We start from the raw sequence: 14,375 nt of genomic DNA on the forward strand, positions 1-14,375 counted from the left end.
TAGGACTGTGTTTGACGTATTATGTTTTTGTGTTAGAATAAATTAATTGGGGACAGAAGAAGTTATTTTCCTCTTCACCAGCAGGAGCCGACTAAGCAGGCTTTTTTATATACAGTCTATGCTTTTATTAACATCACTCCGAGACACCAGAGGGCGCTGTGGTGACAGCGGTTATTTATAATAGGCCTGCTGAAGGTAAAGATGGCGGAGTCTGAAGAACCAAAAGCGGGCCCTTGCACTTTTTTGTTCAAAAAATCTACCAGAAAATTCTCCGGACGAAAGAGAAAAGCAAGCGACAGCGACAAAGATGGTAATAAATCATTTAGCTTGTGTTTTTGTTATCGTTTTCATGATGATAATCCCCTGTGATGGCAACGTTGTGGCTTTGTCAACAGTCCTGAAATGTCAAACACAAATTTGCTACAGTCACAAGTGTTTGTGTGTATTCCTGTCTTTAATAATGCCAATTACATTTACCTAATTATAAGAGTGAAACGCGCTACAAACGACAGAAATATGAGCGCAACTTTGTAAACTGTGTGCAGGTTGTGACAATTTTCGTCGATTGCTAAAAACCAGTTCCCTCATTTGTGTTGCGTTTTGGCTCCCTCGGAATTTGGAGGGCTATGACTTGTTTGTGCGACTGTATATAAAAAGCTGTATTTTCTCTATGTCCGGTTAATTCAGATGTCACTTGATAGCTACCAACCCCTGTGGGCTTGAATGGAAGTTGTAATAAGTTTGCGTTTTCACAGTTGGGATTATCATTACACTTCTGTTAATAACTATTAAATACTGTACATGTCAACACTCCTTATATTTAGATTTTAGATTTGGATCCATTCCATCTATTACTATCTATTTCACTACTACTATTTATCATTACATTTCCTTTAATACGGTACATATCCACACCTTTTATAGTTTTATTTTTAGATTTATATTTCGTTATTTTCTAGTTGCCTACTTATTATTTCTATTTCTTAATACCTTGATATACAAAGTGAGTGAAAATTTCCCTCTCTGGGATCAATAAAGTATTTCTGATTGATGGAGAAGAGTATCTTTTTTTCAGATGGCAATAGTGATGAGGACCAGAGCTCTGTGGTCAGAAAAGGAAAGAAAGACACTCGAGTCAACCCAATGATTCAAAAGGTACCATAATAATACTATTTTAAAATCCATTTTGAGTTTAAAGGTGAGGTAAGCCTGACCCTGGTCTTGTCCCTGTTCAGTCAAAGAAGGTGGAGAGAGACGCTGTATCTTCCAGTGAAAGTGAATCTGAAAAAGAAGACAAGAAGATCACTGTTGCCTACAAGTCCACACGGTCAGCAGTGAGTTGAGATATTTCTTTCATATTGCAGGAACCATAAAGTGCAATGGTTTAAACCCCCTGGTTAGGGAAAGTAAATGAGACACAGTTGTCTCCTCCAGCAACTTTTGTTATGGTGCCAATGAGCAAGCTAAACAACCTCCCTGTTACTCAAGTAGAGCTGCTCACTTCATAGTTTGTATGAGCTCTGATGTTTTGGCCATTTGTTTTTGGCTTGATGGAGGTGCTGTAGCAGTCTCTCTCATTCTTGTCTCAAAAAAGAAACCGGAGGGACCCGAGGACATGGGTGCAACTGCTACATATGAGCTGGACACAGAGAGAGACAAGGACGCTCAGGCCATCTTTGAGAGGAGTCAGAAAATCCAAGAGGTACATGAGAAATTACATGATGTGATTCTTCAATATAAATGTACAAAATGTGTCTTCATACACTTATATTTTTTAGTCAAATAGGCAGTGTTCAATTCAATGCATCGGTATTGTCTGAAAATACTGCTCAGTTCAGTTATAAATCTTGTATAACTGCACCAAGTCACAGTTGAAATATCAAACTGATTAGATTATTTGCACCAACCTTTATATATCAGCATAAACTTAAATGTTAAATTATGCACAGTTTTTCTTTTCCTACTTAATGCATGAACCCTTTTTCTTCTTTAACAGGAGCTGGAGGGTAAAGAGGATGATAAAATCTACCGTGGCATTAACAACTACCAAAAATTCATCAAGCCAAAAGATACCATCATGGGAAATGCCTCCTCTGGCATGGTCAGGTGAGCACTGAGCAGAGACGTATTCATCACATGTTTTCATAAGACATTTCTTCTCCAATGAATGCTAATATATAACCAGGTATGTTTGATATCATTTCTTTCAATCTTTTTAACAGAAAAGGGCCAATCCGAGCCCCTGAGCACCTGAGAGCCACAGTCAGGTGGGATTACCAGCCGGACATCTGCAAGGACTACAAGGAGACTGGTTTCTGTGGTTTTGGAGGTGGGTTTGAGCTTTGTATCATTTGAAATATCAAAATAATCAACTTTTTAACATCTTAACCATTCATGTTCTTCTCTCCTGTTATTAGACAGCTGCAAGTTCCTTCATGACAGATCAGACTACAAACATGGCTGGCAGATTGAGAGGGAACTGGAGGAGGGCAGATACGGAGCCAATGGTGAGTTCAGGAGGGGGGATTTCATGTTTTTTGCCTGCATCAGCATTTCCTGAACAATACTGTGCTTTCATCTAGATGATGAGAACTACGAGGTGAGCAGTGACGACGAGGACTTACCCTTTAAGTGCTTCATCTGCAGGGAATCCTTTAAGAATCCCATCATCACAAAGTAGGACTCTTTTTCTCTTCTTCACTCTGCAGAGCCTTGTTTATCATCAGGAGCAATGTGTTGACCTGTGAAATATCTCCCAGGTGTAGGCACTATTTCTGTGAGACCTGTGCTCTTCAGCATTACCGCAAGTCCAAGCGTTGCTATGTATGCAACACTCAAACCAATGGCGTCTTCAACCCCGCTAAGGGTAAGCAGGCTCTGTTAAAGACCTCTTGATAAACAGGAATAAACTTTTAAGAAATTCATGTGATGAATGTCACTTAACAATTCTCTCCAGTCATGTTTGTATTATTTTCCTTTATTCTTCCTTTATCCAGAGTTGATGGCTAAGATGGAGAAGCGTAATGCCGCAACAGATCAGCCGCCATCAGATGAGGAAGATTAGCAACATCTTAACCTTTTCAACCCTCCCCTTATGTTTGTCCATGTACTTTTTCAATAAAATAACTTTTTTTTAGATAGTTAACTGCCTCACTGTGTATTACCATCAAGTTAAACCATTAAATGTAAGTCGCTTTGGATAAAAGCGTCTGCCAAATGAGTAAATGTAAAGTGAACAATGTTTATTGTTAAAAGTCAAGTTTGACTTTTGCAACACGTTGTTTTGCCCTCGCTTTTAAATGTACAAGCAGACAAAACAAGCACCAATGTAACATTCACGTTTGACGTAAGTAACATCACACCCAGAGTAAGTTCAAGGAAATACATAGCATAATTCTATGCTCTGAAGGTTAAACTAGAGATGTTACACTTAACCTCTGTGCAACTAAAGAGATGCGTAAAGCACGAGATGAAGTTTACAATGCAACACAAGCAGAGAGCTATAATGCGTATACATGCTGTACATTAAGTTGACCATCAGGACAAAGTCGAAACCTTCCATCTGGTGTAGAGGGGGCTGATAGCGAGGTGTGAGAACCAGTGTGCACCCATATGGTGGTCTCACTGAGCAGATGGGCCACATCAAGCGGCCATTTTCAAACAAGAGGTAGAGTGCCCCCTCTGAATATTTAGTAGCAGCTTCCTACTGATCCATTTAATGGGAATCTTTAGGTTGAGGCTACATCTGCATCCATAGACCTTCCTCTGAAACTGCAACAGCATGAGATAAACAATCCTGCTGTGTTTTGCCTCTACGGGGCTTGTAATGTGCGAGTACAATCTGTAAACAGACGTGTGTGTGAAATAGAGAGGCCATCAGTGCAAGAGTCGGTGCATATCTAGAGAACAGAAGCGTGTGCAAGACCTCAAGATGAGGCAAGATGGCTGCTGGCTTTTAACTTCTGTCTGAGAACAGCAAATCCTTTTAGGTTGAGGCTTGAATTATTTACAAGGGGACCATTACAAAAACAGTTCTCGTCTCGTATGCTCCGAGACTTTCCTGTCAGAGTCCTACAAGTCGCTCCCCACAGAGTCCTCCACTGTCAGAAGTCCCAGTCGTCCACCTCCAGGTGGCTGAGGCCTGACTCCAGACTAGCCAGTCCAGAGGGAGAGCCATGCGGCTTGGAGCTGCTGAAGGTGGAGATAGGCGACACAGGCCGCAACAGCTCAGGCAGCGCCTCTGAGGGCCGACGTTTGATCTGAGGGAGGGGAATAACATCTGGATTACAATATTTAAATATTTCTTTTTCAATGTATTCTTCACATCATACCTAATCAAATGCATAGTTGTAGTATTATTAGTAATATAAAAGTAAAGCCAGTGGAAATATAATTGGCATGGTGGAGCATTTTTAGGCAGCCAAGAAAACATGTTTTCTTTTTGTAGAGTCACTTTGGTCATATGGCAGAAGCTGGAATTTGTGACACTTAAGATTATGTCAATACAGTAAATATACATTTGTTTCAGAACTAAAAAAAAAAAAACTCTTTACTGTAGCACCACAAAGTCCTGTTTCAAACAGAAGTTCAGCAATTTATAGCAACAGAAATCAAAAGGAAATTTGTCTTTAGCAACTAAGCTCAGAAGATAATGTATTTTACAAAAAAGGTGAAAAAAAAATAGTAGAAATGTAGTTGTTTTCATAAGTCAGGATTAACTTACACACCTGTTTGAAGAAGGGATGACCTATGAGAGTGGTGGCAGACGGCCTGAAGGAAAACAAAGCGAAAACAATTAGTCTGGAATCCTACATTTACAATATGTCCTATAGAAACATTTAAGCACGCAGGAAGAAAAAGGCCAACCTCTTTTCTGGGTCTCGCTGTAGACACACCTCCACAAAGGCATGGAATTGTGGGGAGAACGTGCGGTTGTAAGGGTGTCCTGCAGACGAGGAGGAGGGCTCTCCGTTGGAGTGGCGAACACCTCCGGCTCCTGGGCCCTCGCAGATCCCAGAGTCAGCCCCAGAGCGTGAAGGTTTCAGGGACAGCTCCTCTGGTGGGATAGTGGTGGTGTCCAGCAAACACGGCACCGTCCCATTTAGCTTCTCCAGCAGCATCTGTGGAAGCAAAGTGGACACGGAGTGTGTTAGTTCACCTACCCTTTGATTCCAGGAAAACAGCTTACAGACCTTTGTATTTCAATTTACGAGATATGGCCCTTTCTTTGATGTAGTTTTTAAAACTGAACAAGCTCAAGTTGACTACAGTACTTTGTTGTACTGTTTGTGCAAATAAATAAGGTTTGTCTGAAAATTAATCTAATAGTGGAATTTTTATCCCGCAGTTTTATTTGTCACTAAAATACTGGTTACAAACAGATAATGTGATGAAGAACTGATAGGTCTTTTCTCACCTGTGTAGCTGGCATGTCTTTGAAGGGGACATGTCCATTTGCCAATTCACAGGCTGTAATGCCAAGGCTGTAGATGTCTGACCGAGAGTCGTAGCCCTCCAGGTTCTGAGAAGAAACATTTGCACATGAAATTTAAACAATCAGTCAATTTCATCACCATTTCAGTTCTGATTCCTTTTAAGTTTGCTGATAAATGCAGCATGAAGAACTATTACCCTTGGATTTTGACTGCAGAACAGTATGTGTAGACCAGGGTAAAGACAGTATTACACAGATTAATGCTTGATTGTGGAGGGATGCAGTACTGTACCTGCTGCAGCACCTCAGGGCTGAGCCAGGGCAGCACCTTGACGCTATACTGGGGGAAGTCGTGGACAACTTTGGCCCTCTGGCCGTGACGAATCAGGCTGAAGATGCTCCGTAGACCTGACATGCAGACCTGGCCGTCTGCTGAAATCAGCACGTGGCTGGCCTTCACGCTCCTGCACATAACGAAAGACAGTTAAGACAATGAATATCACATTGACCTGTATTAATACGTATGGTTATGCTGACATGTTAGTTTATCAATATTGTCAATTTATTAAAACTCAATGCAAGTATAGGCCCAGAAACCAGCACAGAAAAGAAATTATGAACAGCTTATTGTGTAAGAGAGATACTGGCGTGTCCATCTTCTCCAGCTATGACATAACGACTCCTTCTTAAACCACTGTTAGTCCTGATCAATGACCAAGTAATGCTACAATGGGTGATAACCCTATGTAGCTTTTTTATTTCGATTTAAGAGAGCTGTCTGAATATGTTTGTTGTTATTACTGTTTTAGGTCAAAGTTAACCAGAGAACCCTTTCCATTATCACCTGGGAGGATTTTATGCAACAGCTTCACTGTGTCATATATAAATACTGCAATGACCCCACTTCAACCGTCCCCTAAACCTAACAAAATGTCATTCCTTTGGCTTTCAGCAGAACGTCTTTGTGTGTGTTTGGCAGCTTTCAAACATTTTGTTTAACTTTGATTTGGCAAGAAAATTATATGTCTGCGTTTAAAAACTCAAAGCCAACGTTAAAGTGTGTCTTACCGGTGCACATATCCCATGTGGTGGATGTATTCAAGAGCTTTGAGCATGCCCAGCAAAATGTAAGCGATGGTCAGCTCACTCATACCATCAGTGAAATGTGTGCAGATCAGATCTCTGGCTGACCCTGAAAGACCATCAAACAGATAATCATGATAAGAAATTGTCCTCTATTAGTACAGGCTACTTTAAAATACTGGTAACACACTTTAATCATATATCATGAAATACAGTGACAGTTTAACTGTATTTATTACCATAAGCCATGAAGGGGGTGATGACCCATAGCTCATTTTCAGCTATGAAGATGCTCTTGTAAGGTAAAATACTGGGGTGGTGAAACAGCTTTGACACATGTAGTTCACCCTGGGAAGCAGATAAAGAGAAATTATTCTTTATTAAATAAAGACGACAGGGGATTCTGCATTAGGCTTAGGAGGGTGAGCGGTAAAGGCAGGAAAATTAATCAGACAGACACAAGGGTTACATAAGTATTCCCAATGAAGCAGTGAGATGAAAGATTGGGAACAGAAGACTACGAGGGAGCTGAGTTACGGCAGAATGACGGGGTCGAGTGCTGATGCAGACCTGCAGGTAGGTAACCATGTCATTAGTGCATGACTCTAAATCAATCCGTCGGATGGCTACGTGCTCCCCAGTGGGTCTGTATCGAGCCAGGTTCACCGCCATCAAGTCATCCAAGCCCCGGCCTAAAACACACACACACACACACACACACACGCCATCACTGTTTTGAGAGGACGGCTATAAGGATTTATTGAATTAGATTTTTTTATCCAGTGTGTTTGTGTAAAGAGTTTATGGAGTGGTTGCATTGTTGTGATGTTTGCCTGAGACCAAGTTGTGACACAGTATGAGATTTTCTGAGAATTTCTGCATCTGCACTCACTAGATTTCAAATACATTTTAAATGAGCAAGGTTACATCCCTGAACAATGTGTGGTGAAACCTGCAATATGAAAAAAATAAAACTGAGGCTGAGCCTGTCTCAGATCCAGTTCACTGAAAAAATCTAAGATGTATTAGAGACTTCAAGTTCTTCATTTTTTCAAATAATGGTGCAGTGAATTAGCTTTATTAAAAATTATGTCACAATAGGCTGTACTTTAGCCAATACATACTTCTAATGGCTAACTGCTAAAAACTGAATGAAATGTGTGTATCTTGAAATAATTACAAAACAGCCAAGTGTGCCTTTACTTACCAATAACAGTGAGGAGCTCGTAGGCGCTGCTGTCAGGGAGGAAGCTTCCCATGGTGTCCCGACGTGGGAGGGAGGTCAGACTCTCCTGACTATCCTCATGGGCCTGGAGGTAGAGGGGAGGAAACAGCAAATGAAGATGGGCTGTGACACTGACTTCACTTGCTGCAGTGCAGGACTGTGTTGAAGAGCTTGCGAGTGACTACCGCAGGTAGGAGTTGGTCATATATGTGAGAACTGTAAAAAGATCACCAAAGGATAGGCTGAGGTGTGTTTGCAAGGTGTGTTAGCATGACCCCTGGCACTAACCACAGAAAAAAAAACCAGGAACTGGAAAACATTATTAACACATACTGGCACTCAAACCATCCCCATTGTAAATATCTACTGTAGATCCACTAATGAAAACATTTTCAAATACCAAAGATCCACTTAAACAATGGGTGTTGTTTTTATGGCCCAAGACAGTTACAATATAAAGTGTTTCTGAAACCATAACATGTGAACAGAATCACTGTGGCCTACTCTTAGCCTATCCCCTCTTGTGTTAAGTTAGAAATTATTTTAGACTTGTGCAATTAAAGTAAATATTCTTGGAAGTGAGGACTCCTGAATTCCATCAATTTACTGCCATTCAAATGATGGAAATGGACAGATTGCAGTACCAAGCTGTGGAGGCAAATGAAGACAAGCTGTATGAATACTAGGATTGTTTTCATGGTGACCAGAATGAAGACGCATATTCAAAACTGGAATAGTGCACTTCCTTGAACGTAATTTTATCCTACAGGTACGGGACTGACTTCAAGATCAAGGTTAAAGACACACAACCAAGAGTTGTTCCATGTGTGGACAGTTCTCTGGATGTGAAGCCAAACAATGCCTTTTGCCAAACATAAACTTTACAGACTGTACATTAAAACTGGCGTGACACCATAAAGTCAAACATGCTATGCCAGCCATCAGTTCAGGGAACATCTGTAAATGTTGATCTAATCACATGGGTTACAGTACAAACTGCCATCGTGATCAGATTCAGAAGAGGTTGCCATGCATTGCTAAAGCTGAACACATGGAACTCCATCCATCTACAGTCCGCAGGGACACACAGTGGCTCACGTCAAAGTGTGACATTATCAGTTCACCACCAACTCAACAACAGGCCGCCAGCACAGACAGACAGTGTCAAAACGCAAACACTCACAACACAAAATGTTCTTAGAGAATTTTGACTTTTAGTGAGGCGACACCAAAATCCAAAACAAAGCAGTTACCTGTAGCATGTTAACAACACACTCGTGACCCAGACAGGACTATTATGAAAGGCTGTGTTAGAGGACTGTAAGCTCTACCGTTTCCCCGTCTTCTCCAACTGAAGCCCTGGTGAGTGAGGGGAGATGTCCTTCTGAGCTATGAGCATGTACAGCATGTGTCATGAACTAGACACTCATGCATACATAAATGTGCAAAGCCTCTGGGGTTTGTGGATTCCTCTGCATATGAATCTGTGTGCGCACATACACATGCATGCACGCACATACACAAAGGGAAAATGGGGGGTAATGATGCAGTGACAGGAGTACCACACTTACTTTCCTGTGAGAGAGTCCCTGAGCTTGCTCTGGGATAGAAAAACCACATCAATGACATAAAGACACACACAAAACAAGAGAAGGGTCCGTGTTTAGAGCAGCTCTTGAACAGGGAAGTGGAGCAACTGGTAGCGGGAGTTTGCAGCAGGCTACAGAATCTGATATATGACCTTTGCTGGTTTCCCTGCTACTAACAGGATTTGTCTGAACCAGCAGCTTTGTCCACAAAGTGACACATTATTATCATTACAGACCGTTGTCATGATAACTTGAATATGTTTAAACTGCACTGCAAATAAAAATAATGGGAAAATAAATCCAGCTAAACCCTGCAGGGTCTTCCCAGGTATTATGTAAGGCAATGGGAACATAGCACAGCCAAAAGAGAAATGAAATTCTTAAACAAACATGCAACATTGAGCAATGATCTGACCGCAAGAAATGAAAATGAGCATAAAAAGGCATAATCCACCTCACCAAAATATTTTTATAATACACAAAAGCTTCAATAATGTGCCAAAAATCATATTGATTATTAATGAGAAGAAACATGGCACTTCAAAAACATAAATAAACCACCGATTCACGCAGTCTTTAAGCTTCAGGAAGCATGGAAAGACTTCAAATCTGATTTGCAACTCACAAACTACAGTCCGTTCAAATACAGCATAGTACATTTATTCTTATCTAAAGGATCTAGAGTGTCACTTAATGTGACTGCTGGAAATATCACAGAAAAAATAAACCAGTGGAGTACAATCAGCCACAATGATAAATATTATAAATCCAGCTTCTGGCTAGTAAGCCATTTTGGCTAGAACTCAACAGACAGTAGTTTAAATGTTCCAGTCCATTTAAAAAAAATAACATGAATGGTAAAAGCACCTTGTGGACCGAGTATGATTTGGGTGAGTATAATTTTCTCAGGACTCATATTTGCTTGGTCTTGACCAAGAACCAACACAATTATTTTTGTTGGTACTCTCATGATCATCCAACCAAAAAAAAAATCATCCCCTCAGTGGCCCACAGAAAGATTTATGACTGGAGGGTGGGTGGTTTTAGGGAAAAGCTAAAAGTTCAAAATGTGAATAAGAACCTCCGAGAAACTGTGAGAATGAAAAAGACACTTAACCTCCGATCCTTCTAGAGATGCAGCTCTGTAGCCAAGAGTAAATAACTAAATGAAGCAGGAAGTATGCCAGTCTGAATAGTTGTGGTATTCACAGTTTCAGGGTTTTAACTGTGTTAACATAAGTGTGACTGTGGTTGTCTTTGGATTCACCCGACAATGAAACATTTGACTAAAATTTGCTATGACATACTCTGTGAATGATGGGAGTGTCTTTTTGAGGATTTCATAAAGAGCGTAGATGTGTATATTTGTTCTACACTGCCTAGAAATCTAATACACAAAATATAATAAGGCAAAACTAAGCACATCTACAGACTAGTCAACATTACATGTATTCACTCTTATTTTCTATTGTGACAAATATATTATGTACATACTGTAGGAACAAAAATGAAAAGCTACCCGTCATGAGTGACAGTTTCCGCCTCTAATAACACTGCTGGTTTTGCACAATTTCAGCAAATAAGGAAGTATCTGATGTGTGTGAACGAGTTAGTAGTAAATTCAGTGTGAGTGGGCAAGTCGGATATTCTGGTTAAAACAAAGATCCCCTGCTGCTGCTGTACGGAGATCAGTACATCAAACTCTATGGAGTCTGATTGACTGACACTGTGGATCACGTAGCCTGCCGACAACACTATGGATTTTTCTTGAATCACCAATTAAGTGAACCGAATTATTGACACACAAACTAAAAAAATCTTTCTGCTTGCAGTCAGGCAATTCAATTGCATTCCTTGTTCTTATCCTGTGATGCTTACTTTATATACTTGCTATACTTGCTATGCTTGTAAAATGGGTTATATTATTGTGATTGCACATGTAACTGATTTGAATTACTCAACTTGGACTGCTGTTATTCTGCAATTCATGATACCATGTAGGATATACACCGTCTGTAAGTATATGCTATTTGTAATTACCACTGATGTGAAAGGTTTCCCCAGTTACCAGCTGATGTTTACAGTAATTTCGTTATAGCATGTGTGCAACAGCAAAGCTTGAAAAATAGCACATGCTGGCTCAAACCCAATCTTAAAGCTCGGCACCACACTGAGTTCTAAAATTTGTTGAATCTGTATCGGAAGTGCTAGAAGTTCTGATTACATTCAGACTGACTCAATGAAGCAAATATGGTTAAACACATTACCACACCACGTTACCGCAAGAGGGATAACTCAAATTTAGGTATAACTCAAATTTAGGTATAATGGCAAATGAAAATATTTGACAGCCAAAAACAAAGATACAACAGTTTTTACACACAAGATTAACACATAAACAAGAAGCATTAAATAAAATGGCACACACCTAAGACAGGTAACAAATCGCTGATTGACTGAAATTTTCCTACTTGTGATTCAAGGATGACATTTGAGAAGCAGAGCAAAGCAACGACTTACTTAGAGCAAAGCTATGACAGGATGTTGTTTTCTGTTTATGCTGGTGCCTAATGTGTAAGCAGTGCTTTAGGAACCTTTTGTTGCATCTCGGTTTGCCTTGGACCTCACCTCCAAATAACTCCAAATCCCGCAGGCTCTCCACACTCAATTTCTCAGATACCCAACGCTGACAGACACAGAGGGTTAATGAGAAACATGGAGAAAAGAGAGAAAATGCAAGCAAGAATAAGGAAATGTCACACAGAAACATAAACATATTTAAAGCTGTTGAGGAAAGAAAGTTCATGTTGACTTAATTTGTAGCTTTAAAAGTGTTCTGTCTCTTGGGTGGAAGAGAAACTCATAAAAAGCTACATTTTTCATACAGTCCTCTCTAAGAACTATGCAAATATAACTGAATGTTATTGTCTTATCAGTGATAACAATAGTGTCTGGCTGCTTGCAATGAAAGCTCATAAACATCATAAATGTGATTAAAGGCCTTTCTTTTCCTAGACCAAAGACAAGTGACAATGGAAATATTGATTAAAAACATATGAGTACTGTAGTACATTAAATCCTTGCTTGGGAAGTCTAAAATAGGAGGTACTTGGCAAACACTTACAAGAAAAGACATGGATCCTCTTGAGTGTGTTACATATGAAATGCTGAAAACATATCCAGAGAACACCTGTAAAGAGTGAAGACAAGTTAAGGAGAAGATGTCTCTGTTAAGTCTCCTCCTGCTGGGGACAAAAGTCACTTGTGGTTGGTCAATCATGCTCGTTACATGATTTGATTTGACGTCACTTTATTATCAGAATATTTTTTGGTAGTTGGTCCAAAGGCGTATATTGTAAATACATTTAACCAAACAACAAAATAAATACTACAAACATATATTACATCAGACATCACAAAGTATAAGTAGATGCAATGCAATCAATTGAAATGCTCACTCTCACATTCAGAGCTCAGTCTACACAGGTACAGTGAGGCCTACTTAGAACCCAAACACTGATTTAACAGTTTTACAGACTGAGGAACAAAACAGTTCTGCAGTCTGTTCAGTTTAGTCTGAGGGACCCAAAGTCTTCTGTTTAATAGCTAAAGCTTATATTCTTTAAATAAAATCTGAGACAACATTCTCTTAGTATGCAGTTTCAAACCTTGACTCAAATGTTTAACCCACAATCTTTGAGCAGATACATATTTATTACCACAGTCTAGCTTTAAGCTGAATAGTGAGACAAGTGTCCTACGCACTGATTCCATACTGCACAACACTGCATTATAGATTGGAAAAATAATAATAATGATATTAATGTTTGCTCCAAATGACAAAAATGATAAATATATTACAGACATAATCTATAAAGCAGCATTCACACAGAAGCCTAAATATTTATAGGTGGAAAATGTATTATATCAGTTTTACAATCATGTGTATAAATCGTGAAGAGCAGAGGTGAGCTCACACAACCCTGGGGTGCTCCTGACTTTGACGTAAAAATGGAAGATGAATGTTTGTCCATATGTACATGCTACACATCGTTAGATCTGTTAGATTCTCCACAATTCAATCGTTTAGTTCATTTTACGGTAACACTGACCATCAAAGCATTCAGATTTACTAGCGTGGCAAAGGTATTAAAGGCCTGTCTCATACAGATGCCTGTCCCAAATGTAGGCAGGGTGAGTTCAGTGATTTAAGCAAATAAAAACCTGGGCTATTAATTGATGTTTAACTGTATGTCTAATTATCTGCACTCTGTTGGTAAGAAATGAATGAATGAGATGAGGATTAACCTGTAGTTAAATGTCTCTGTTGAATTCTATCACAGAATACATATATGTGTGTACTGATATCCTGAAACACAGCACACACAACTGTAGAACATAAATATTATTTGATAGTTTAAATGTTATTGTTTGAAATGACTTATGTTTTGGCACATAACCAAACATGACAACTTGTCTTGCTTACTGCATGCTATGTATATAAGTTATTATTACTTATTAAAGTGATCATTAAACCTTGTATAGCAAAGTAAAGTCTACCAGTCAGATGATCTAGTGCTGGCTTGAGTGATGCTTTCTATTTCCACACTGATTTTGAGGTTGAAACCAATCAACACGCTTGATAAAAATGTGTTTGTAATGCAAAACACGGAGATGTGTCTCTGACTTCCAACCATTGCAAATAACGTTAACTTGAACAGAATTAGAAGAAGAAAAAAAGCTAATCACTAACTCGTAGCAGATTATTCACAGGCAGAGTTCAGGTCTTGCTAATGGCTAATGTTGCTATGACGAAGGGCGCAGGCTACCGTTAGCTAAAACAACTGCCTTCAGTTATTTTAGTAATAACAAATTGCATTATTTTAATGTCTTAATAACTTACCTATAAACCGTTTAGAACAGCAATGCCGTGTTGGAGTAATATTATATTTCAGGATAACTTATTTAGCTAGCCATCCTCTCCAGCAAAATATTTTTCCACTACGCCTTCTTGGATGAACGCCGTGTCGCGTAGGAACGACGA

The 14,375-nt window shown here is 39.5% G+C and overlaps 2 protein-coding genes across 4 annotated transcripts; one reads left to right on the top strand and one right to left on the bottom strand.

The window, feature by feature from the left end:
- Window positions 1-157: 157 nt before the first annotated feature.
- rnf113a (ring finger protein 113A) lies at window positions 158-3,140 on the top strand. The gene is made up of 10 exons (XM_038705808.1): window positions 158-310; window positions 1,076-1,155; window positions 1,236-1,334; window positions 1,595-1,702; window positions 1,997-2,106; window positions 2,223-2,329; window positions 2,418-2,507; window positions 2,583-2,676; window positions 2,760-2,866; window positions 2,997-3,140. Exons 1-10 carry the CDS (start codon window positions 202-204, stop codon window positions 3,062-3,064), a joined length of 972 nt encoding a protein of 323 aa, XP_038561736.1. The 5' UTR covers window positions 158-201; the 3' UTR covers window positions 3,065-3,140.
- An 87-nt stretch (window positions 3,141-3,227) lies between these two features.
- On the bottom strand, window positions 3,228-14,367 carry strada (STE20 related adaptor alpha). 3 transcript variants are annotated; one of them, XM_038705795.1, is made up of 13 exons: window positions 14,235-14,367; window positions 12,456-12,521; window positions 11,960-12,017; window positions 9,314-9,342; window positions 7,725-7,827; window positions 7,088-7,209; window positions 6,757-6,865; window positions 6,503-6,626; window positions 5,727-5,898; window positions 5,417-5,521; window positions 4,867-5,120; window positions 4,728-4,770; window positions 3,228-4,259 (listed from the first exon to the last, which is right to left on the bottom strand). In XM_038705795.1, exons 2-13 carry the CDS (start codon window positions 12,465-12,467, stop codon window positions 4,104-4,106), a joined length of 1,287 nt encoding a protein of 428 aa, XP_038561723.1. In that variant the 5' UTR covers window positions 12,468-12,521; window positions 14,235-14,367; the 3' UTR covers window positions 3,228-4,103. The 3 variants fall into 3 exon arrangements, with proteins under 3 accessions (XP_038561723.1, XP_038561715.1, XP_038561709.1); XM_038705787.1 differs by lacking the exon at window positions 9,314-9,342 and having other exon boundaries at window positions 14,235-14,313; XM_038705781.1 differs by lacking the exons at window positions 9,314-9,342; window positions 11,960-12,017.
- Between the last annotated feature and the right edge of the window lie 8 nt (window positions 14,368-14,375).

The sequence above is a fragment of the Micropterus salmoides genome, unplaced genomic scaffold (assembly GCF_014851395.1).
Source record: "Micropterus salmoides isolate LMB-PRFRI ecotype aquatic unplaced genomic scaffold, ASM1485139v1 Ms_hic_scaffold_10, whole genome shotgun sequence".
Taxonomy (NCBI): Eukaryota; Metazoa; Chordata; class Actinopteri; order Centrarchiformes; family Centrarchidae; genus Micropterus; species Micropterus salmoides.